Raw genomic sequence first — 26,105 nt, 5'->3', positions numbered from 1 at the left:
CATCCTTCCCTGAGAGAACTGATGGACAAGCACTGCCTCCCCTCCTGCCCCCAAAATGTATTTAAGGTTCCTGCTTTGTCACCCCTTGGTCTGAAAGCAAGTGTCACCATGGGGCCACTGTGCTGTGCGGACTTACTGCTGTCCCCTTCAGCCCAGCACTGTGCTTGGCAAAGGGATGGGCAACAGAATTTGCAGGGCTCCGTGCAAAATGAAAACGGGGGCTCTTTGTTCATAGACCATATATGAAGCATTGCAATATGACAGCAGTAGATCATTAAGCCAAGTGTAAGGCTTTTTTGAGCATGGGGGCCTGGGTGCCTACACAGATCCCACACTCATGAAGCCCACCTGCCTGACACCTGTTGAAGTGCTCACCAAGCCTTCGTTGAAGGGAGGAGTTAGGGAGGAGTCACGTGACAGGTGATCTGGCTGCCTTTCTTGACTGACACTGGGCGGAGGCCAGCCCTGAAGGGGGCTCAGGACCTGCCTCATCTCATAGCCTAGGGCCTCTGCACCAGGACCAGTGGGTGCCCTAGGAATGGCGAGGACTTGCAGCCTTGCATTTCATTCTCCTTACCTTGCTTTCCTCTCTCCACCCATGTGGCCCTTCCCCAGAAGCCCCCAAAGTCTGCATGGCAGAACCACCTCCACTCCAGAAAACTCTAGAAGACCAGATTCCTGTTTACCAGCCCTAGAGCTTTCTCCTGCTCCCAAGTAAGGCTTAGCCAGACTGCCCTCCACCGCCCCCCACCCCCATCCCCAAGGAGGGCAGTGGACAGGGGTCCACCCTCAGCCCTTCACCTTCTATCTAGATGGGTCTACCCATCATATTGGGAGCGACTGGCTTGTGGGTTTGCCTCGTTGGGCAGCCCCAAGAGGGGAAGGAGCATGGTTGAAATGACTGCAGCTCTGGTGAAGTGTTATTTTGCCCTGTTGTTACAGATGCAGAACAGGGGCTCTGACAGGTGAGTGATAATTCACAGAAGGCCGCACAGCAGGTTCAGGTTGTCTGGGGCACCTGTGTCCATGCCCAGGGTGCACTGAGCTCCACGTGGGCAGCCCAGTGTTTGTGGGATGAATGAATGAGGGGACGGGCTAGGGCACAGCCGGCAGAGGTGACCCGGATGCAAGGCCAGCTGCAGGCTCCAGACACTACCAGCCTGGCTGACCAGGAAGGGCAGTGGGGCCTGGGTATTGTCTGGGGCTGAGGAGAGGTGGAAATAAATGGTGCCCCATGGGGGAGGGGTGGAGAGGAATTCTCCAGCTCACATAACTTCAATCATTTAGCGAATAATGCTTGTGCAGCCACGTGGTACCAGGCCCTGGGTTCAAGGGCGATGGAGAGAAGCCACGCCTGGGCCTCAGGATGCTCCACGTCTAGTGTGAGAGAAGATGATAAAGGCGGCAGGAAGAATTCAAACAGTATTTCCAGACTGACAGGAGTTAAAGAAAATAAAACAGTGTGGGGGTGAGCAGGGCGAGCCACCTTGTCTTGGCAGGTCTGGGAGGAAGTGGCACCTGAGTGGCGCTGGGAGGTGGACCCTTGGACAGGCTAGTTAAGAACGGGTGGTGGGGAGGGAGAGAGAGGGAGAGAGTTCCCGGCATTGGGATGATAGATGCAAAGACAAGATGGTGACCAGCTCGGGGAGGTGAGGAGGGGTTCACGTGGCTGGATTAAAGGGAGGAGCGGAGAGAGGAGAGGGATCAGAGGTCACCTCCTCCGGGGAGCCTCCTCTGATGCCCGGACTTCCTCGGCACTCCCCGCAGCTGCTTCTGCTGCAGCCGGAATCCGTAGGGTCCCCCTCAGGCCTCCTTCCCTGTCCCCACCGCGAATGCGGAGAGGGCAGCGTGGGCTCGGATTCCCGCCTCGCATCCCCGCGGCGCCGGGCCTGGCTCTGGGCACCCCGTGGGCACGCGGTAGATATTTGTAGGGCGCCCTGGCAGGATGAATGAACTCATTGGGCGCAGCTTGGGGGAGGGCGGGGCCAAGGGCAGGTGGGAGGCCGCGAGCGCGGGAGGGGCCCTGGACGCTCGTGCTCCTCCTCCTCCCGGGCCCAGCGCGTACCAGTCTGGGGCTCCCCAGGCGGCCTCTCGTGCGGCCGGGGGCGCGCAGGGCCAGGAGAGCGACGCGGGGCCCCTGTCCTGGGCGCCGGAGTTTGGACGAGGGTGGCTCGCCACCGCCCTAGAGCGAGAGCGCGGGCGGAGCGGGAGGGGGGCGCGCTCGCTAGCCCGCCGCCTCGCTGCCTCCCCGGCGCTCACTGCGGCTCCTGGGTGTGCTGGCTGCTCCTCCCACCCGCGCCCGCCTTCTGGCTCGCTGGCTGGCTCGCTCAAGCCGGTTTCCAAGCCCCGTGGTGCGCCTGGGCGAGTGGGGGCGAGGGGCCCCGGGGCCAGCGCCGAGCCGGGGGCGGGGGTCCGGGCAGAGCGCAGCCGCCCGGGGAGGGGCCATGTCCGGCGCGGGCGCGACGGGGCCCGTCTGCAGCAAGTGACTGAGCGGCGTGCACGGCCGCCTGCCCCCTTCAGCCACCTGGAGCGGCGCGGGCCCCGGTGCCGGGTGCCCGGGTTGCGCGTAGAGCCGGCGCGATGCACGTGCGCTCGCTGCGCCCCGCGGCGCCGCACAGCTTCGTGGCGCTCTGGGCGCCCCTGTTCCTGCTGCGCTCCGCCCTGGCTGACTTCAGCCTGGACAACGAGGTGCACTCGAGCTTCATCCACCGGCGCCTCCGCAGCCAGGAGCGGCGGGAGATGCAGCGCGAGATCCTCTCTATCTTGGGCTTGCCCCATCGCCCGCGCCCGCACCTCCAGGGCAAGCACAACTCGGCGCCCATGTTCATGCTGGACCTGTACAATGCCATGGCGGTGGAGGAGGGCAGCGGGCCCGACGGCCAGGGCTTCTCCTACCCCTACAAAGCCGTCTTCAGCACCCAGGGCCCCCCTCTGGCCAGCTTGCAAGATAGCCACTTCCTCACTGACGCCGACATGGTCATGAGCTTCGTCAACCTGGGTGAGTGAGGGCAAGAGGGAAGGGTGAGCCGCCAAGACTGGTGGCGCTTGGGGACGAAGAGGGGGCCGCTTCTTGCAGGCAGTCCGCCCGTCTTTCCACTCGGCCGTTTGCAAACCCGCACGCCTAGCCGAGGGTCTCCTACGCCGGCCCGGGGACCCCAAGCAGTGCTTGCCCCAGGTAGGGCTCGCTCCCGGGCTCATTTGGCCTGTGGTTGCTTTGGGGTGTAAACTGGTCCGGAACTCCCTCTGGGTTAAGTTGGCCGCGGCACCTCAGGGTCTGGAGGCGCCGAGCCGGCCGCGGCTCAGTTCAAAGCGCGGGGCTGGGTCATGTGAGCCGCGCGGGCCCAGCGTGGCCTGCGCTACCTGGGTTTAAAGGGCCCTGATCGGTGAGGCAGCCTTCCCGCCCTTTCTGGGCTCCTTTCAGCCCTGCACGGACCTGGCATCGCGGGCGTCGCGCCCCCGTCCTGGCCCTGGACAGCCCTACCTGTCCCCTCCCGGTGCGCCCGCTCGCGCGTGCTACGCGCCCCTCTCCTGGCCGCCGGGCGCCCCCCTCGTTCTCAGCTCTCCTGGCGGGAGCTGGGGAAAAACTGTTGCTATTGCGAGTTTTCTATTTTAAATATTTAATGATAGGTCCCAGGCGGGCAGAATCCATTTTCAGCGTTTATCACGTGTGGCGCGCAAAACCGCGGCTTTTGGCGAATGGGTGGCTCGGGATCTCCGACAGACGCCGCTGGGGGTGGCTGGGGGACCCGGCTCGCGACTGGAGCCGCGATGGCCCCGGAGACCCGAGGCCGGCGCTGCTGCGGGGGCTCCCGCTCCAACTGCGCACGCATATTCACCGGCCTTGTTTATACGAAGCCCCCGGCAGCGCGCTGTAGGGCTGATGATCAAATATTTGGTTTCCGAGATAACACACCCCGATAGCGCTGTTTCCTAGCCGCTTTCATTCTACATGTGTGACTTGCTGCGAAAATCCAAACGGAGTCAAGACAGCAAACTCAACGCTCACCCGCGCTGTGTCAACATGGAAATAATGATACTGAAAACCCCCCGCTGGGTACCCGGGGCCGGGGATGGGGGCGCGGAGATGGGAGGATCAACCTTAATGCTTCCCGCTCCAGATAAGGTTCCTGGAGTTCCCGGGACGCCATTGTCTGTCCTTAATAACAGCCCCAAATCAAATTGTGACTCGAGTTTCAGAGAGCATGGAGTGGGAGTTTTAGATGCCAAAATAACTTAGAGAAAGTTTGAATTGTACTAAGCAGCCTAATAGAACGACGCATCTCCACATGTCCTGATTTAGAACATTCTCCAAGATGTATGAGGTGGGAAAAAGCAAGGTGCAGACCAGTGAGGGTACGCGTGTGCTCGTATATCATCCCTTCCCGCTGGGAGAGGACAACACCAACTGGAAATAGAGTTTACTGGGGGCGGGGCAGAACTGGGGCTCCCGCTCGGAGTGGGAGCTGGGGTCTGATTGTTCACTGCACTGTTGTCCGTGTAATTTTATTTTACAATGTGTATTTATGACCTATACCAGAAACTAAAGAAAAATTCCAAGTACATGCATATAATTAAAGCAGCTCTAGTCATCCTGAAGGTGGGGGTTAACTAGGGCGCCTTCTCTGCCGGGGGATTTATGGCATCTTCTGTTCTGTTGGGTACCCTTGAATGCAGCAGGTCCCAGTGGCGGCCTTCAGAACTTGGCTGGAGTCATTAAAAAGGTATTTGTAAGCCCTGGCTTCTGTGGAAGGCTCTGCAAACCTAGTGCAGAAAGCACCCAGCTTTTCTTATGGACCAAGAGCACAGTCAGGTCTGGGGCTCCCCCGACCCCAGAGAAGCACCAGGTTGCAGATTGGGTGCCTCTGGGAACCTGGGGCAGGCTGTGCTCCCCCTTGGTAGTGGCAGCAAGCTGGGACTTGTTTGGGAAGGCCACAGCTGGGTGGTTTCCTCCTCTGCCTTTACACACACCTTTCAACCCCGTTAGCCCCATTTCTTTCATCTTGAAAGGACAAAGACCGGCTTGTCTGAGCCTCTTAATCAGTTGGGCTGGCTTTGGGCTTTGTGGGACGGTCCTGACTTTCTCAGGTCTTGCTTTCTGGAACATCACTCCAAATTAGATGGCGGAGTGGCTTTTAACAGAGTGCCCTGACCTTGTTTTCTTTCTCTTTCTGTCCCTAAAACTCGAGGTAATTAGTTGGGGGAAGACTTAGACTTCAGTTTGGTAGGATTCTTCTGATAGATGCTTCTAAGGTTGCCTTTAATTTCTGCCAGCAACTGCACAGGAATGAATGCCTGTCCCTGCCATTCTCTTCTGGCTCCGGAATTTCTCCATACTCCGGAGGGGTTTGGGGTGGCAGTGGGGTGGAGGGGAGTATGTAGCCGACTTGTTTGGAAGCTAAGTTGGCTAAGAACACATTGTTTTTCCTTGGACTGCAAATCATAATAGATCGCTAACAGTTTCTAAAGGTGTGTTTAGCCTCTTACTTTACGGAAGAGTGAGAAGATGTCATTTATCCATATCAAACCATTACTTACAATGGGAGGACATGGGGGACTTTGGGGTGCTGCTGATGGAGATCTTGAGGGGAAACTGACTTTCTCCACTGCCCCTCCTCCCTCTGCTGCATTCCGCTGCTGTCCTGCGGGGCTTGGGAACCTCTGATTGAATTCTGAAGGCTTTTGCAGACCTGGTGCGTTTATTCTTCCGTCTGCAGCCAAACTGGTTTTTGTTCCTATAAGTCGTTCTCTTTGGAATTCAAGCTTTTTGCCAGGCTGAGTGGGATCTAGAGAGGGAACTAGAGAATTTATGACAAAACCAGAATGAGGACTTCAGCCCCCACCTTATGACAAAGACCAGCCTGTACTGTGAAGCCTCGGTGATGGTAGTTGGTTGGGCTGCTGGAGGGAGATGCACATCTGCCCAGCCTGGGCCCCTTAAGTTCAATGGCGAGATTTGTAAACTGGTTTGGATTAACAAGCCCCCGATTCGTCTCTGTGGACTTAATTTTGGAATTTAAAACAGACTACCCTCTCTTAAATTGTCCCCAGGCAATGTGAATGCTGCAGACGGAATCTAAGGATCGCCCCCCGCCATTCTTCCTTTGGAGAAACCCAGCAGCTCTTAGGGAATGTTCTAAGGAAGCCGACTGGCATTAGGGGTGTGTGACGCATGTTAATTTCTGGTCCACGTTATGAAGGAACCAAATTTGTTTAATCTTTGAAGCTAAATTAAAAAAAAAGAGAAAGTTGGAAAACTATCACATTGGACTTGCTGTATTAAAAAAAAAGTGGCTTTTGTTAATGTAGCTGAAGAGCAGAGAGAAGGCTGTAAAAGTTTGATTTTTACTTTATACCATCTGGCTATCCTTTTTGTTGACAAGTGTTTGGCATTAAGATCTCTCCCTTTGCCCCTTAAGAACAGGCCCTACCACTGTAGAGTATTAGAAAAAGATTCTGTTACAGTTTAAAAATTTCCTTCAGGGAGTGCTTGGCGAAGGAGCATGGGCGGCAGGCATTTGCAGCTGTAACCTGGCTTGTGTTAAAATTTGGAAGGGGCTGCTTCACATTCCAGCACTTGGAGCGCCGGCCCTCACTGGTAAGCAGCCAGAGGTTAATATAGATGTCACACAGGCTTCTCCCCTTCTTTCCTTCATTCTTTCTGTAGAGTGCCTTCGCAATAGAAGCGCACCAACAGCTGTGTTTTTAGTAACCCTTTCAAAATCACTTCTTTTAAACCTCATTTTCCTGCTTCTATAAATCAAAGATCTTCTCCCCCCCGCTTTTCCCAAGGATATGTGTGACCCAGATTTGAACTTTTTTGATCTTCTTTGTATTTCCCTCCTGGAATCAGGGCGGGTTAAGGCTGAGTCCCGGATGCCAGCTTGCATGGCTAGTTTTGGTTTTTATTCCAGGGTTGTCCTTTGGCTGTGGAGTGGCCCATTGCAGGGATAAGGGAGGGGCCCAGATCAGAACCAACCGCAGGGCAGCTGAGAGATGACTGCACAGAGAGGAGAAGCTGCTTTTCAGATGCTGCCCTTGTCAGCCACAGTTTGGGGCCTTAGATCTCATAGTAGGGTTTCAAGCCTCGGCCGAGATAAACACAGCTGGTGCATGATCCCCTGACCACGGGAATGCCTGCGGTGTGAGCGAATGTCACATGTCCGGTCAAGTTGGAGACAAGTGATGACTTCATTCCAGGGAGAGTCCATCGAAGTTGATTGATCACCCCTATTGCTTTAATATCTTTTTTCCCTATTGGGTAAGGTCATATTTGGCCCATCGCAGGAATCATAGTGTCCTAACACTCTCTCATCCCCACCCTTCCCCAGCCTGCCCATCCGTTTAACCAGATGAATATTTTGAATGGAGAGCCTTTTGCACCAAATGACTGGCCACATTCATTTTTTTGTGATCATTCTTCAGACCTAGCTGGGGGCTGTCCCCCCACCTTTTTTTGTTTTTGGCAGGCCACTGCAACGCTTTGCCTTAATGCACTCTGGCGGTGTCACTGGGGTTAGGGCACAGGCAGGGATGAGTGGGACCTGTCATGTTATTGTCAGAAGGAATGCGAGGATTAGCCTTTAAAACATGGTGGCTGCAGCTGTGTACACTTATTGTAAAAGATTTAAGTCCCACTGGTAAAATCAATATATTGAATTGCATGACCCTCTGCTTTTAATTAGTTTAAATCAAATGTGCCGATGCCATTTTGCCGCCTCTCGCCTTCACGGGGTGAGGAAATACCAATATTTACATAGAAACTGTTAATTTGTGGTGAAAATGATAACACATTTAGCTTTGCACACCCAAATTGCTCCAATTTGATGGATCCCAGATTAATGTGGACTTGAGGGGTGACACTACCAGGGTGAGGGAGCAGGGCAGCGACATCAGTAACATTGCAAAGCCGACTCCGGATGCCACACGCAGGTGGGCATATCCCTGGGAAAGAGCCTGAGAATTCTAGTCTTTAAGGAGACTAGCTGATTCTTTCACTGCAAGCCAGAAATGTTGAGATTCGCCGACATCACCTAAAATCTTTTCTCTTAAGCACTCTTACAGGATTGTCAGGCGGGCACTTGCCTTTTTCGTGGGTTTGAGTCTGTTCTCCCAGCGTGCTGGGTCCTTTGTACAGGGCAGCTCAAGGCACAGTACTTCATTTATTCCAGGGCTTCAGATGCTTTTCTTTCCAATTCCTGAAACCGTTTATAGAGGAAGGGGGGGTTCTCTCACTGCAAATGATCCCATGTATGACCACGGCTATTATGTGAACCTTTTGGTATTAGCTGTGTATTCAGCTGCAGTTGAATTCTGAGTTTTGCAGCAAATGGCATTTGACAAATAATACTTGACAAAAATGTGACTTGGTATTTCTTAATATGGAACAGATATTTCGTAGTTAACTTTCCTTGTTGAACAATTGCTTGAACGCAACATGAAATGGCTATGCCGATGATTCTCAGGGCTGCCACTGTGTATTTTTCCCCACTTGAAAGCAGAGTGTTTATGATTTGGGGGCTATTAGGAGCACACGAAGTTTGACACTTCCTTATGTGAAACTCAGAGTAGCATGTGTGACGCTGTCCTTTCAACATTTGTGTCTGAAGGCCTTGTTGGGAGCCGCGCAAAGCCTCGCTGATCCGCGTGGAGTGGATTGAATTAATGACAACTCAGAGAGCACCAGTTTTAGGGTAATTGCTTTATTGTTTTGGAGCCAGGGTGCTTATAATCCGGTTCCTGTACAAACATGTTTAACGTGTGTTAATGCATTTCCAAACCAGAGCCTCTCCGCACAACCCTGCTTTCCATTAATTGATGTCGGTAGCATGGTACAGTATTTCAAAGGGCTGGCCAAGTATAAACTGTGTCTCCAATTTCCTTCCTTTCCTGTGTTTGGAATGCCAATGTTAATTTGTTCCCATGCAGGAGCAGGGGCTGCCAACTGCGGCTTTCTATAAAGAGCTTCACAGTGAAGGCTTCCAGCCCTCGCTGATACTTGGGGCTGCCTGGCCAAGTTTCCTGACACTTTGCAGCTAATTCTGGGTGATATATGGAGTGGGGGGGTGGGGGGCTTCACTGCTGTGTAACGGAAGTTCTCGGTGACAGCAGAGGGTGTGACTTGGCAAGGGAGGATGGAACGGTATCCACAGTGATTCTCCTTAGACACAGCTTAAACTTGTGTGTTGTAAGCTATGTGTGTTTCCACTCTGGTTGCATATTAGCTGTGTGACCTTGAGCAAGTTACTTAACATTTCGGAGTTTGTTTCCTCATTGTATAAAGCTGGATGATAACCTCCTCCCTGCCAGATCCTCATGAAGATCAAATCGTACCACACATGTGCAGAGCCTGGCATAGCTGCACAATAAATGGTAGCTCTTGTTTTTTATTGTGGTGGCCAGATCCCTATCACTTTGATATATTGGTCCAAATTTCAGTTTTTAGGTAGTTACTCTTAAATCACTGAGATTAAGCCCGTACTATTTTAAAGATATCAAGAAAATTGCCCCAAAGCTGTGCGGGCACATGCATCTCCCTCCTCTTTCCAAGATCGGTGAAGTCTGACTGGGCACACCGGCCTCAGTTTGAGGTTACATAGAGTTTAGTCCCTATTCTTCCTCTTGCTTTTAGCATCTGTGGCTATTTAAACATTTTAGTACTAGGGAAACTGAAACTTGAGTGAGGGGCATACAGAAACTCTGTGTACTATCTTTGCAGCTTTTTTCTAAATAAAAAATTATCTCAAAATAAAAGGTTTTAATTTCAAAAAGTCATTACCAAGTTGTTTCTTCCCACTCCTTTCTGGAAGACGGTCCAAGTGCAAATTGTCTCTTCCTTCGAGGGAGTGACAAGTCCAAAGCATTCATTAACAGCACAGCTTCCCCACTTTTTATTGGAGCAGGTGCCAGACTGGCCTCTGCTCCTCTACGTGGAGTTAGGCTACAACAAAGCCCTGTGTGGATTCAGTGTATCTAGAAGCCTCTGGCAGCCAGAGGAAAGACCCTGTCTCTGGGCCCAAGAGGAGGGATGGGCTTTCTCATTCAAGGTTTCCCATAAATTCCCTTTAGTTCTTCCTATGCTGTGTGAAAAATCTGACAGCCAGTATTAAGTTTCCCTGCATCTTTGAGGTCACATGTTGTGTTCACATCTTTATCTGCCTAGAGTAGCTTTCAAGTTCCAATCTTTTGTTGTCTGGCTTAATTAAATTTGGCTGTGAAGAAAAACTTGCAGTGTTACCAAAATTGAGGACTCGAATGTTTGTAAGCATTGGAGTTAGGCCTGTACCGTCTTGTAATGCCAGCTTCTCTCTTGCTTTTATGTAGTTTGAAAAAAAAAAAAATCTAAGGACTCAGCATGACAGTTGGCTTAGAACCATTCTGTAATGGTCCCAGAGTCATCTGCACAGCAATTTAACAACACACACAAAGGCAGGCACACACACAGAAAGTTATTCTGTGGGTTCAGTGACTTGTGTTTTGGCCTTTGGTAAAGGACACTTTTCTTGACTGCTTTTTCAGACATTCTTACTATCTTATGATTGTACTGCCTTGCAGAATTCTTACGGCACAGAAGGTGCTCAGATACTGGTTGCTTGTGTGCATGAATGAGATGAAGATGCTTCAGGGCAGCATCTTCTAGATGTTTTTGATCATGCACCCCCACCAGTAAAGGTTTGCATACACACCCTAATAGAAATAAATTCAATAACTACGTTTTAGGATTTTTAGATCTTATAAAACATAAACTAGAAATTTAAGTTGGAAGTACTAAAGATAAACACAAAATTCTAATGTTCATACACACTTTACAAATTGGTCATTAAGTAATACAAAAGTCACAACTTTAATTAATAAGACAAGTTTTAACCAATTTTGCTATCACTGAAATTTTCAACGTGTTGGAATTTGATGGCTTTCAGAGTCCATGGTTCAACAGGTTGAGATTGGTGAGCTAAAGGTCTGGTACTAAGTTTTGATTCAGATTCTTTGTCTGTCTGGTCAGCATGAATGAAGTTATCATGTGGTAACAATGAGTCTTACGGTCTTGGTAGGTTAAAACTACAGAGGTTTGTTGTCGTCTTGTATTAAGGTGTGGCTCTGTCGCCGGTTGGTAAGGGCTGTGCACATTGGCCAGGAGAGAAGGTGCTTAGATCCTCTTGCTCATGGAGCTGGTACCCTCTCAAATGTCACCAGTTACCGTGCCAGAGGGAAATACACTATGAATTGTGCATGAGCTTTTAAAATTTCCATCTGGAATTTGCAAATGATATATCCAAAAAGGGGCTACTATCCAAAATATGTAAAGAACTCATACAGCTCAACACCAAAAAACCAAACAAGCCAATTAAAAAATGGGCAGAGGACATAAGTAGACATTTTTCTAAAGAAGACATACAGATGGCCAACAGACACGTGAAAAGATGCTCCACATCACTGATCATCAGGGCAATGCAAAGCAAAAGAGATACCACAGTGAGATACCACCTCACACCAGGCAGAAGGTCTAGTGTCAAAAAGACAAGAAATAGCAAGTGTTGGTGAGGCTGTGGAGAAAAGGGAGCCCTCCTAAACTGTTGGTAGGAATGTACCCACAGTGTTGGTGCAACCGCTGTGGAAAACAGTATAGAGGTTCCCCAATAGCACTTAAAATGGAAATACCACACAACCCAGTAATTTCTGGGAATTTGCCTGAAGTAAACAAAATCACTGATTCAAAAAGATACACGTAGCACTGTGTCTATCACAGCACTGTTTAGAGTAGTCAAGGTATGGAAGCAACCTAAGTGTCCATTGATAGATGAATGGAGAATGAAAATGTGGTATGTACACACAATAGAATATTTACTCAGCCACAAAAAAAAAATGGAGTCTTGACATTTGTGACAACATGGATAGACCTTGAGGGTATTAGGCTGAGTGAATTTAGACAGAGAAGGACAGATACCACATGATTTCACTTATAGGTGGAATCTAGAAAACAGCAAATGAATAAGCAAAGCAGAAATAGACTCAAACAGAGAGAAAGACTGGTGATTGTCATAGGGCAAAGGAGGGGGCAGAGATGGGCGAAACAGGTAAAGGGGATAAAGAGGTACAAGCTTACAATTAGAAAATAAATTAATCAAGGGGATCAAAGTACAGCAGAAGGGACATGGTCAATAATGTACTAACTTTGAATGTTGAATGATGGTAACTAACTTATCACTGTGAGCATTTAGTAATGTATATAATTATAGAATCACTGCGTTGTACACCTGAAACCAACATAATATTGTATATCAACTATATTTCAATACAGAAATAAGTAAAATTTCCATCTGGAAGTGATGTGGTACTTCTGCTCACATTTGATTGGGCAGAGCTAGTCATCCAGGTGGGGAGGAGATTACAGTTCCACCCCGAGCTTGGGAAGGGCAGCACCAGAAAGAATCTGCCAGTGGCTCTAATGACCCCCACACTATTGAAGGCAAAGGCTACCTCACGGGATAAAAAGGTAGAAATGGAGCAAGTGAATGAACAGTTGACTGCATTTCTGAAAAAAGATCCTTATTTTTCAACTTCACCAATTATGCAGAGATTTTGATGGAAGCGTGGCTGGTAAATTTCCACCTTCCCTGATGTTCATCAGTCTTTGAAATGTACTCAGTTGTGATTGTAATATTTTTCCTCCCGTGTCCCAGTGGATCCTTCCTGCCTCCCCCAAATGCTTGTACCATATTTTGGAGACTGTGTTTCTAGAAGCTTCCGCATCACTGAGGTGTTCACGTGGTTCAACAAGAATAACCACTTCTCTCAATTCCCACTTGTAAAATGACTCTCCTCTTTAGGACTTGTCTTTCAGCAAAAGCAGGCTGCAGCTTTAGTCTGGTTCACTACCCAGAGAATTAAGGAGCCTGACTCTGCTCCCAGCTCAAGAGGTGCTTGTCCTGGCTGGCGTTTGTCCTGGCGCCGCAGGTTATCACCTTGTCATGAAGTCTTGCTGCCCTGAATTCTTTCTGGGCCTCAGAGCTGCTTTTTCTTCTGGGCTTCAGAGGTATTTCCTGGTCCAGGCAGGATCTTGCATGGCCAAATCTAGAAAAGTGAATTCAGAGATTCCTTCATTATCTAAATGCATCACAGAAATAGATCATAGTGATAAAGTGAGAGCTTTGAGATCTTTCTGTAGCTGTCATGGATTTATAGCCAACTTCTTTAACAGGCTCCTCATTTAATTCTTCTGGCTTTCTGCAAAGCAAGTAGTATCATTCCCATTTTAGGGAAGAGGAAACTGAAGGTGCCCGAACTTGCATAGCCAGGAAGTGGTGGTGTTGGCATTTGAATCCAGCTCTTGCTGAATGTAAAGCCAGCTACTGTTTCCTCCTGGCCATGTTGGGGGTGCGCAGGGAAGGAGGAGAGTGGAGTGAGGCCACAAAACGGACGCTGAGCCCTTGACCTTTACATTGTGTAAGGAAGAGTAAGATAAGGATGAGCAGCATACATCTTACCCTTGTGTTAACCATCCTGCTTATGATAACCCCCTTCTCCTCTGTCTTAATGGCTTAAAATTGTCAGTGCAGAGGGCCCCAGGTGTTCATGTACTGGGGCTCCTGCGTGCACCCCACAGCCCCTTGATGGGGAAATTCCAGAGGCAGGTGAAGATTGGTGTCTGAATAGCAGTACCTCAAGATACTATAAACAGAAGATGACGGAGAGAGTCTTTACCGTGTGTACAGAATAAATAGTGCATGTTGATTATACTAGCATAAAATTACCAACAGTCTAAATGTCCATGAATGGGAGATTGGAGAAATAAATGGGTAATAAATTTATTTACGAATTTGTAATAAACCAGACATGAATACAAAGACTTCTTTTTTACGTATCAACATAGACTCAAAATGGAATGTCAGGAGAGAGCAAGAAGCTTCAGAAGGATGCTTAGGGTGTAAACATTTGTCATTGTGTCAAAACGCACATAAGGACGTCAAATAATACACTGTCATTTGTGGGTTCGTGCATATGTAGTAACACCATGGAAGCCTGGGGCAACAGGACTCAGAGCCAGCTGCCTCTGGGGAGGTAGGGAACTGATGGGATTGGGGAGAGATTTTTAAATAACCCTCAACTGTTTCTTTAAGTTTTCTTCTTTTTAATAATAAGAAACTATGAGAAGTGCAATGGGCTATTCTGGAGCAGATCTTAGAACAGAATATGGACATCAGTGCAAACACTGGTGCAATCTGAAAAACCTGGAGTTTAGCTAATGGAAACACAGCGAAGCTCATTGCTTATTAGTTCTGACTCGCGCCCCATGGTTGTGGAAGGCGTTCCCACTGCAGGAAGCTGCGTGAGGGTGCGGGGACTCTGTGTGGTCTTTGCAGCTTTCCTGTTAATCTAAGGTTACTCAAAGTTTTAAAGTTTATTTAAGAAAAAGGAAGCAACCACAATATTAACTCTTATTAATCTTAGTTGTGGGTACCTGGGTATTTGTTACATTTTTCTCTGCATTCTTCTTTGTGACGACTATTTTTCCAAGCTCTAGTGAGCCAGAAAGCCTTCCGCAGAGGCACTCTGAGAGTGTGTTCAGGGCAGCACGCCCCAGAGGCCAGTAACTAATCAGGCTACAGATCCACTCACACGACAGGGACTAGCCAGCAAACGAAAACTCCTCGCGGCTGTGCCCCGAGACCTTTAAAATTCTCTGCCTCCCTCGTAAGACGCCCAGAATAAAGCAGTCATTCGTTTACGAGTAAGAAAAGGGGGGTGGGCGGGGGATCAGTTTAGGTCTTTCAGTTTTCCTCTGGGTCCTGAACTTGGTAACAATTTCCCCTCCATCTCCCCCTCTCCGTTCCATTTTCTGACTGACTTGACCTAACATTTGTTGAGAGAGAAACCCTTAAAAATGGCAGTGGGGCCTCAGAACCTTCCAGGTGCCAGTAAATGTTTATAGGGTGGAGGCACCGGTTGGTCATTTCCTTTAGGAGGAAACAATAAATGAAGCTACTTGCCTTATACCTACCCGAACCCAAGCTCCTTGTTGTCTTAATATACTGGGAGGGGGGATGGGAAAGGGGAATCTCGAAATCTCTGGGTCTCTTGTGGCTCAGACCCCTTAGGAACTCACAAGTGCCTTTTTAAGGTAGATTGAGGGCAGAGGTCCCCAGCCTTAGCACCGGGGCATTTTGAGTGGCAGGGTGCCTTACTGCGGGCTGTCAGGATGCTGGGCAGTATCGCTGGCCTCAGCCCACCATATGCCAGGGACGCCCACCCCAAAGCTGTGACAGCCCCAAGTGTTTCCAGACATTACCAGATGCCCCTTGGTGGTCAGAATTGCCCCCAATTGGAAACCCCTAGTTTAGGGTAACTTTCCTCAAATCTGGAAATTGATTTGAGAGTCTTTGCTTCAAGCTCATCGGCCCCGTGGCAGTGAGTGGGGAAAGGAGCGTTTCTCCGCTGATGGATCATTTTCCTGTTGAAAGGCACACCGATTGCAATCAAAACGTGAGCGCTCTCCGGGGAACACAGCTCGGCCTGGGTTTGAAACACCCCGGAGACAGAAAGGGAGGTGAGCTCTCTAAGGCATCTCCTCCTGGGAACCAAAATATTTTCACAGTGCCTTTTGCCGGGTGATACTAACAGATTACTAAACACCCACTTAGAACTGGTCCCTATTTTTTTCTCCTTGCAACTTTCTCAGGAGGGAATAGGACAAAAATCCCTCTCATCTATTCCCCTCTCTTGGCAGGTTGTTTGGGGCGGGAGCTGGCGTGGGCAGGGAAGCTGCTCGTGTTCTCCCCGGTCGCTCAAAAGCTGCTTACAGCAAGGAGACCTGCTCGCTTCAGGCTGTGGCCCTCAGGCCAGACTGGCCCACTGTTTTTGTACAGCCTGTGAACAAGAATGGTTTTTACATTTTTTAAAAGCGTGATTAAAAAAGAAGGATAGTATTTCCCGCAGAGTGAAAATCGGATGAAAGTCTATTGCACTGCCCATAAAACTTGGTTGGAACGTGATCATCCATTGGCGCGCTGTCCACGGTTGCTTCCACGCTGCACAGCGTGTCGTTGAGCAGAGGCTGCATGTTCCCACAGCCTAGAATACTTATTATCTGGCTTGCTGTGTACATTTGTCCCTCTGCAGACATCCAGTGGCACACAGACACTGTCCTCCTGCGTGTTCAGAGGGACCCCTCCTACTTTGAGGAAACTGATTAAACAGACTTCTGCTCTGAAGACTTCTCAGCGTCTCTCCCGGGAGCTGTGCGCTGCGCCTCCCCACGGAGCTCACGTAGCCCACTGCACGGCTCTTCCTAAATTCGCTTCAGCCCAGCAGCGTCCTCTCCATGTTCTGTTTTTAAAAACTTCTCCTACAATGTCTCAGGTGGTAGTTAAGACTGGCTCTGGGGTTGGAGCCCATGAGCCTAATCACACCTCTGCTCCTTGTTAGCTCTGTGGCCTTGGCCAGGGTCCCCGTCTCCTCCTCTCGGTTGACATGGGGGCTGCCCATGGGGCCTGCACTGATGAGCCCCGTGTGGAGGCAGGAGGAGACTGGGACTGACGCCCGCGAGGCAGCAGGTGCCCAGCAGTTAGCTGCCGGCCGTGACGCTGTCCCTTGCCAGGCCGCAGCGTGGACCGCTCTGGAGCTGGCCTGCCTGCCCAGCTCCTAAGCGCAGCGTCTCCTCCAGGGCAGTGGGGTGTGCTGTTCGGCTCATGCTGGGCATGAGAGCAGGTGCCCAGGTCCCACAAGCTGAGCCCTGCAGGATTGTGGTCAGGATGGTCCTCTCTCCACCCCGTGGTGAGAGGGAAGCTCATCTGTGTAGACTGGGCACGAGACAGACCAGGACGCTGGGTTTTTGTTATGAATCCTGTTATACTAGAAAGTTGCCCCTTGCTGATTACAATTGATGTTTACTGATGCAGTTTAAGGAAACACTGACTCAAACCATCTGGACCAGCTCGGTGTCTGTCCCCCAGTGTAGGGCACAAACCACCCCTCAGATTTGTATGCTTAGCTGTGGGCTGGCCTGCTCTTTAAAAAAATTGTAAATAAAAATGTATACCTTTTTAAAAATGCGAAGCTATTTAATGGCTGTAGAGGTGTCCTCACTGAGTGGCAGCTGATAGACCAACCAGGACACCAGGTGACAGTCCCTCGTCTGGAAGGGCCCAAGAGACTCTGCAGCCAGACCGCCCCAAAAGCAGCCCCAGGAGCAGCCCCTGTTTCCTGAGAGTCAGGAAAAAATTGTAAAATTGTACTTTTTTCCTTTTTATTTTCTGGACTCTGTTTATGTCCGACTTGGTGGGGTAGCATATCACACGTCCCACTTTTTGATATGGGCAGCTGACATTTCTCTGTCTTAAGTGAAAAAACCCACCCATGCAGGCTGCCCATCAAATAGCACGAGTCCCACGTTTGTTTTTAGTGTGAGGGAACTGGGGCTCAGGGGAGATGGGTCACTTGCCCAGCTCTGGGGATGGCACGTCTGTCTGGCTTTGAGTCCCCGGTCACCGTGCGAGCCCAGGCGGGTTACCGAAGGCACCCGAGTGCTTTGGCCCTGCTTCTGCCTCCGTCAGCTTGGGCTGCGTCATGAAAGCCTGTGGTCTAAACAATGGAAATTAATTTCCTTACAATTCTGGAGGCTGAAGTCCAAGTTAAGGGGACCAACATGGTCAGGTTCCGTTTCTCTCCCTGGCGTGTGGACAGCGGTCTTCGGGCTGAGTCCTTATGGCCAGGAGAGGAGAGCTCTCTGGTCTCTTCTCATAAAGGCACTAATCCCATCATGGGGCCCCATCTTCATGGCCTCATCCAAACCAGTTTTCCCCCAAAGACACAGCCTCCTTAATAGCATCATGTTGGGGTTAGGCTTCACCACATGAATTTGGGGGCACAGTTCAGTCTGTAGCCATTTCCTCTAATGTAGGGGCTCAGGGCAATTGGATTGGGTGAGGTAATGGCAGGGGACTCTCAGGAAACGGGCTGTTCCTGGGGCTGCCTGTGGGGCCCAGTCTGGCTGTAGAGTCTTCTGGGCCCTTCTAGGTAAAGGACTGTCGCCTGATGTCCTGGTTAGTCTATCAGCTGCAACTCAGTGAGGATGCCTATAAGTTCCTGAGTCTAGCTTGTGCCCTCATATCGAAGGCTATGCATTTCATTAAATAGCTTCCCAGTTTGAAAGTTATGTGTTTTACTCAACAACCCTTAGAGGTTTTGACAAAAGCCCTGAGCATTTGAAGAATGACGTGAAGCTGCAGTTGCCCCTTCAGTGGGGGCTGAGCTGAAGGCAGTAGGTGGGACAGAAATTGGTCAGAGTAAAAATTACCCTGAAACCTTTAGGAAGCTGCCGCGTTGGAGGTAGACACTCTGTCTCCGTGTGAGTCTGTTTTCCTTCCAGCAATGGGGCACATGCTGCTGCTTCCATTGCACACGAGATGATACAACTGGTCTGAGTGTAGGGCCTGTGGTGCCCCCAAAGTACCGTTCTTTAAACCAGTACCACCCTCTGGGCCAGGAGATACTGTGAGATGCATACCTCCCAAAGCCTGCACCCTCCTTAGGAGAGGAATGATGTCTCATTTGGGACTTGTTCTGTCTCATGAGACACCTAACAGCAGCTTTAGCACAAAAAACATATCATCTCCCTAAAAACATATTATCTCCCTAAACAGCAAGTCTTCAGGGAGGTGATTCCAAGTTTGGGGTAGCAGCTCAATGATATCATCCAGGTATACGTGAAGTTTCTATCTTCTCTCCGCCACCCTCAAATTTCTCATGCCTGTTATCTCATGGGTACAAGATGGCTGTTGTGGCTCCAGACATCACATCCTCATACATTCTCATGTTCAAGGTAGGAGAAAGGGGAGGGTTCAGCGTTCTCCTTGCTTACTTATCTGTTGGTTTCCTAGAAGTTCCCTAGGAATTTCTCCTTAAGTCCTTAGGCCAAATTGATGCATAAGGCCAGTCTTGCAGCAAGGAAGGATTAGAAGGTATGAAACTGGCCTCTAGCCAACACTCTGGGAGTAAGTGAGGGAAAAGTGTATTAGAAGTGGTTATTGGGTAGCCACATTCAAATGATTTAAATTGTTTCTCTCTACCTTTTTGTTATTTTCTTAAGTGCTCTATAGGTGAATTTATGTAACTTATTGCACATATGATTTGGCCCCACTACATGACAGAGGTCCTACACTAGTTTCCAGTCTCCAAATAATAGAGTACCACTGTAAATATATGCAGAAGTTGTTGCCTGTTGACATTAATTCAACCAGACTCTCTGCAGACCATGGAGAGACTTTGTTCCTCTTTAATGCAAACCTATAAGGAGGTACAACTTCAGTCCTAACTTTGAAGACTGTATAGGACTGTAGCCAACAGTCAATTGTTTGCTGTAAACAAACTTTACTTTTTCAACCGAACTCTCCTGGTCTCCTTAGACAAGGAGCAAAAGTTCTTGGAAATCACCAGAAAAGGTTAGGGGTCACTGTCCCTTGAGAAGAAGCAGAGGTGGGGTGGGGCTTGGTCTGAGTTCTACTTGTAAGACAGGTGGCCCCTGTGTCCCTCTGGGTAGAGGATGAACAGATCAAGATACTCAAGGCATTTTAAGAATCTGTGTCATTGTTTGCTAGCCAAGGGTGGAGAACTGCTTGGAGGAAAGGCCTGCCCGTCCTGGCAGAACCTTGTATGTACACTGAAGAGTCTGAAAGAACTTTTTCCTGTAAGTGGGTTCTGGGCCCCTGGTTGTTTCTGTTTGTTTCTAATACAGAGTAACACGAGACTGTCTGAGTGTATCTTTAGGCCTGCCAGTTGGAAGAGATGGTCAGGGGAAAAGGAAGTAGGAGGTATTTTCAGGGGTTAGTTCTAGGCAGCATGTGTTTGTGTTTTTTTTAAATTAAAGTACATGAACAGAGTTGTTTGGTTGCAAAAAAACCTATTTAAAATTCAGCTTCAAAAAAAAATAAAAGGGAAATCAGTGTATTTCCAGGCCTTATGATAGGACACAGTAGCAGCTAGAAGGTTCTTAGAGAATCCAGGGGTTATTCTGTCCACATTCCTCATCTCTGTTACAGAACAGCTTCCCTCTTTCCACCTCACTGGATTCCACTGCTACCCTGCCTATTGGGAGAAGGATGGCCACCCACAGCAACTTATAATTATAGCTATCTGGTTAGCCACATACTTGCTTTCCCAGCTTCCCTAGCAGGTTGGAATGGCCACAGGGTGCTGTCCTAACCAGTGAGACACAGAGGAAATTTGCTAGGGGTAGAATGGGGTAGGAGGTAGTTTTGAAAAATGTTTTGCTTCCTGTTAAGTGACAGATGGGCAAACAGAACTCTGTCTGTTCTCCCTTTTTCTGCCTTGAATGCAGTTGTGTGAAAATGTGGTGTTTGGAGTCATGGCAGCCATGTTGTGACTATGAGGTAGCAAACCTAAGATTAAAAATCAATGGGCAGACCATGGCAGAGCAAAAAGACAGAAGAGACTTGGGTTCTTGATGACACAGTTGAGCTACTGCACCCAACTAAAATTCCTGGGGAGAGACTCTTAGGCAGCATGAATCATGTTCATTCATGAACCAGTTGGCGTAGCAGATAGATCATCCTACATAAACAAGATTGCTAGGAGTCAGCCTCTGGCTCCGTGTAGTTGGGTTGGGGGCTTGGGGGTGTGTCTGTTGAATTATGGCCGTGTTAGCCATTATAAAAGTAATCTGAGTAGCTAACATTTGTCCAGGGCTTACTATGTGCCAAGCAAACTTTATCCTCTTTATTATATTAACTTAATTTTCATAACAACTATTTCAGGTGGTGGCTATTATTATCCTAGCTTATGGACCGGAAAAGTGAGCACAGATAAGTAGCTGTCTTGGGATACATAGTCAGCACATGTATTTGAATTTGGAGGCCCTATTCCTGAACCCTCTCTGTTAAACTTGATTCTGCAGTGCCCCTCAGGCTCAAAGAACTGGTTTAGAGCAGGTTAGTTAGAAGCCTTGGTAATGAGAGGTGTGGATAAGGTGAAGGTTCCTGTGGCCAGGATTCTCACCTGGCCCTGGTTGGCTAGCTCACTACACACGTGTGGGCAATACGTTGTTATTGACACTATATAAAGAGTTCCGCCCAGTACTCTGGGCAACATGGTGACACGGCTGCAAGGCTGCAGGAGAGCAGAGATGAGACTGGAGTGGTGGCAGCATCGAGGGCAGGGACTAAGGGGGATTACAGACCTGGCAGCCTGTTGGATACATAATTCTAGTGCTCGACCTCGACCTGTCGCTGTCGCTGGCAGAACAAGCCAGGTAGTAAACCCTTTCACCTCCAGAACGTTCCTCGGTCTCACTGAATCCATAGGGAACTTGCCCAGGGCTGAAACCCATCGGCAAGACAGGAGGGTCACCTGTGAGGGCAAGTGGGAAGCCACATAAATGTTTTTAGTTATGTATTTTATGCAAATGTCCCATTTCTTTATCAAAGTTTCCAAAACCAAAGTGTCTTAAAATTGGTAACAGTGTTCTTTTGATTGTACCTCTTCAGTAGAAGAAATATGGTGACAAACACTTCTTGAGTTGAACCGGAGATGGATAAAGTCCACCAACACTTACTGTAAATGAAACTGTTGAAGTGTAACATGTATAGAACAGTGCTCAGATCAAGAACAGTTAGGAATTTTAACAAAGTGAACACACCTGGGTCACCAGCACCCAAGACTGAGAATCTCCCAGAAGCGCATCACCCTCACCCAAGGGGACCCACTGCCCTCCTTCTAACGGCAGAGATTTGTCTTGCCTATTTTTTAAACTTTATATAAATGTGATTGTATAAGAGCTCATTTAAATCATTACTTGTCATTTCCAGTGATGTGGAAAGGTGATCCCACGTAGAGCTGTCTTGTGTAAACCGGAGGGTCATGTTGGGAGTCTCTGCACTCTACCAGTTACATCCAGCAAAGAATCCTAAATGTGATTTCACAGCCACTCTCTGGTTTGATCTCAGATTCTCCCTCCTTTATCAGAAATAGGTGCAAGGGGCAACAGTGTCGTTTTGAGGGTGTTTTGATAATTCAGTTTGGGAATTCAAGTTCAGTTTGTTAAAAACAAGAACATGAAATGAACAAGGCTCTTGAAGATTGTGGTCTCTACCAAAGCTGCCCCTGCCAGCCCCTGGCATGGCCTTTGCACGTCTCTATGCCACCTGTTTGCAGAAATGAGTGCTGATGGCTCTGTGCTGTTTTGGTCCAAGTATGGGACTTTAAGAAGACTCTTATTTTGAAAGGGAGATGGAGCCCAGCACGAAGGAAATGCAAAACAATCTCTTCCTTAGCTGCACCTGCACCACCAGGGCCTAATGAGTTTAGGTTGATGGAACCCAGACCTCAGGAAGGATTATAAATTCTCATTTGATTTGATTTGCTTCTAAAATACCTTAAACCAGCTGTGCCTGCCCAGCTGACCCAGGAGTCTCTGGCTGCTTTGGGGGAGGCCTGGGGAGGTACCCTCCTGTCCTGCCGAAGGGGGGTGGGCTGCAGCAGCTCCTCTCCCCACCCCCACCACTCTGCAGCCACGCTGGTCTGGCTGACAGCAGGCCGGGCATAAGTCCCCCTGCCGTGCCCCATGATTGCTAGTCTTGAATTCTCACAGTGGCCCCATAACTCAGGGTTTCTTAGTGTCCCTCTTTAATAGACGGAGAAGCTGAGCATCCCAGAGACAAGTTAACTTGTCCTGAGTCACTGCAGGGGATTGGCAGAGCCTGCGTGCAGACCCAGGCCGTCAGGTCCATGGCCCTTCTCAACTCCAATGCTCTGCTGCTGCTTGAGCTGAGTGAGGCCAAAAGGTGGTTTCTACCCTCCTAAGGAAGTCGGTGGAGAAAGTCCCCAGACCCTTCTCTTGAGAACCTACCAAATGCCAGGCGGGTCAATGCAGTAGATGGAACAGTGGAGAACAACAATGTAGTAACGAACACGATCGAGACTTTCCTTCTGCCAGGCTTCCACAGATGATCTTTGTTCTAGCAGTTCTCAAAGCGAGGTCCCCAGACTGGCAGCATCCCCTTCAAATGTGTTAGAAATGCAAGTCCTGGCCCAACGTCAGACCTCCTGAATGAAGAACACTGGGAGTCAGCCCAGCGCTGTGTGAATAAGCTCCCAGGTGAGTCCTGAAGTTTGAGAATCCCCGGTCTGTTTTAGTCCTGTGACAGCCCGATGAAGTCAGTATTGTCAGCATCCTCCCATGTCACAGATGAGGAGTAACGTGCCAAGAGCCCAGGGGGTGGTAGGATGGGGACTCATCTCAGCCAGGCTCCCTGCCTGGAACCTCTTATGATCTGTGTCTTTGCTTAGGTCTTACCCTCGTGGCGTTAAAATCTAGAAGGGAAGACAGTTAGCAAACAGGTCAACGGGCCAACCAAAGAAAGAATTACGCTCCAGGAAGGAATTGAAAGGGGCGGGGGTGTTCAGGGAGGGTGGCTGTGGAGCTGGGACGGTCAGCTTGAGCCCAGCTTAGCCAAAGTGGGGGGCCGTGGTGCCAGGGTGGGCGTGGAGCCGAGCCCCTGGGCTCCTGAACTTGGTGCGTGTGATGATCATCCAGCCTGATGTCACTCACCAGTGACAAGCTCCCAGGTGGCCCTGTGACCGGAGCAGGGTGATCATGCCTGTCTTACAGACAAAACCAAGAGCCTTGGAGCAGCCAGCTGCCATCCCAGGCCTCTCACACAGCCCTGGAATTCTCCCTACCTCCGTGGAATTTCCCACACTAGGACCGTCATTTTAAGCGAAAGCCTCATATCTCTGGGAACATGTATCAGGACTCTGGTTTGCAGTAAGCCCTTTATTATCATCCTGTTGCTCTAAGTACCCAGTGAAGTGACACTACAGAGTGACGCTGTCTGATAGAACTTTCTGTGATGGTGGAAGTGGTCTCTATCTGTGCTGTCCGATATGAGAGCCACAGGCCACACATGGCTGTTTAGGTTTAGATTCACTACACCGAACTAAATGTAAACGTGGAGTTCCCAGCCACACCGGCCACATTTCAAGCGCTCTGTGGACACACGTGGTTAGCGGTTGCCGTACTGTACGGCACACGTGTAGAATTCAAGGTTGGGGGGATGAGCTTGAACCATATATAGGTCGGAATTGGTGGAATAGTAGGTTAGAGAAAGGGGAGTTCAGACCAATTAAATCCATCCCTCTGTTCCAGAGGGAAGCGCTGAGGTCCAGGGAGCCTGGGGCCGCACCCCGATAGCCAATAGCCAATAGCCGAGAACCCAGATGGGAGCCATACCCGGGTTTCCTGACTCTGTTGAGGTTTTCCTGTCTGTTTACTCGGAGATTCTGAACTTGGCATGAAGGAAAGCTGGGGCTGGACCCCCCCCCCCCAGTGGGGGGCTGCCCTGTGCTTTGTGGGGTTTGAGCAATGTCCCTGGCCTCCCACCCACTAGACGCCAGTAGCACACACCCCCTGAGGTGCAGCAAACAAAGGCGAATCCAGGCATTGCCCAATGTCCCTTGGTGGGGGTGGAGGGATAAAATCACCCCTGGTTAAGAGTCACTAGTTCAGCTGAAAATAGTAACTTGTTTCCATTCTTTCCCTCATTTTCAATTAGCTGAGGAGGGGGTGGGCTGCTCTGGCTGAGGAGATGGGGCGCCGCTGGGTGAAGGACGGCCGCCTTGGTTTATGGCAGGAAGATCAATGTACGCTTACAGCCCCTTTTTCTTTTCAGCTCTACCAGCATCTGGGTGTTTTTAGGCAAACAACTAGCTTCAGCCCTAGAGATAATTAAACCCATCTTTTCTCTCTCCTCCCGCCCCATCCCCTAAACCTTTGGGTCCATTCAATTCACAATGATAACATTGTTCGAGCAATTCTACACACATGTTGACACTGCAGTGTTTCATCTTGCGGTACAGTAACGCGCTCTGCCCCCCGCCCCCGCCCCCGTCTGTGCTTGCTGGAGTGCTCAGGATGGGTGCCTGGCCTGCCGGCAGGCTCGCCTCCGCACCCTGCTTCTCGGGTCGCAGCCCCCTGCATATAACAAGGAGGCAGTGTCTCTGAAGACCCTCTTGGAGCGCCTGGCTGTGGGACTCCAGGTGGTCTTGTTGGCAGCTGAAGCATTTGGTGGAAAGTTCGAGAGTTGAGGCGGCAGTCCAGGGCCGGGGGAGACAATGCTGCTTGTGTGAGCCGGGCTAGGGGGGCCTGGGGAGGGGTGAAGGGCCTAGATGAGTTGCTGCTATGAAATCTTCAAGCTGTCAGTGTTTCTCAAGGGTGACTTTGGCATCGGGCAGAAGCAAAATTTATAATCCAGAGAGAGATGTGAGTTGCAGCGTCTTGACTCTCTGAGCTGAGCTCGTAAGATTAATGTTTGAAACATGTCATGTGTGCCAAGAGCTTGGTAGACTCACAGCCATCGTCCTTATTTCATTGTCTCCACAGCTATGAAGTCAGCAGTGGTTCCCAGGGTGAGGGAGACAGTCAGGATGGCTGAGTGGTGCACCATGTGGGTCCTCAGACCAGCTCTGTGGTCATGAGGAAGTACCTTTACCTCTCTGAACCTCAGTGTTGTCCTCAGGAAAATGGATGCAACGCATATACCTACCTCTGAGAAGGGTTTTATAGGGATTCAGTAAGATGATGTGTGACACGTGCGGTGTGGCATCCAGACTAGAAGGAAGGCTTGTATAAGGTAGCTGTCCATTGCACACCCATTAGGATGGCCACTGTCAAAACAAGACAAAACACCAGAAATTAGTAAGTGTTGAGGAGGATGTGGAGAAACTGTAGCCTTGTACACTGATGATGGGAATGGTGTAGCCACTGTGGAAAGCAGTATGGAGGTTCCTCAAAAAATTAAAAATAGAATTGCCATATAATCCAGCAATTCCACTTACGGGTATGTATCCAAAAGAATTGAAAGCAGTCTGTCAAAAAGATATTTTCATACTCGTGTTCATAGCAGCGTTGTTTACAGTAGGCAGAAGGTAGAAACAACCCAAGTGTCCACTGAAAAGGAGTGGATAAATCACGCAGCACTATTTACAATAGCCAAGAAATGGAAGCAACCTAAGCGTCCACCAGTAGATGAATGGATAAAGAAGGTGTGGTACATATACACAATGGAATATTATTCAGCCGTAAGAAGAAAACAAATCCT

At 49.5% G+C, this 26,105-nt stretch overlaps 1 protein-coding gene across 1 annotated transcript in view; it reads left to right on the top strand.

Annotated features, from left to right (window-relative positions):
• Nucleotides 1-2,045: 2,045 nt before the first annotated feature.
• Nucleotides 2,046-26,105, top strand: part of BMP7 (bone morphogenetic protein 7) — an 84,127-nt gene continuing 60,067 nt past the window's right edge. Inside the window, exon 1 of the mRNA XM_036901903.2 lies at nucleotides 2,046-2,998. Coding sequence (XP_036757798.1) covers nucleotides 2,581-2,998 — 418 coding nt within the window. The 5' untranslated portion in view covers nucleotides 2,046-2,580. The remainder of the gene's footprint in view (nucleotides 2,999-26,105) is intronic.

The sequence above is a fragment of the Manis pentadactyla genome, chromosome 5 (genome assembly GCF_030020395.1).
Source record: "Manis pentadactyla isolate mManPen7 chromosome 5, mManPen7.hap1, whole genome shotgun sequence".
NCBI lineage: Eukaryota > Metazoa > Chordata > Mammalia > Pholidota > Manidae > Manis > Manis pentadactyla.
The sequence above is the reverse complement of the archived record's forward strand: the minus strand, read 5'-3'. Positions and strand labels throughout refer to the sequence as shown.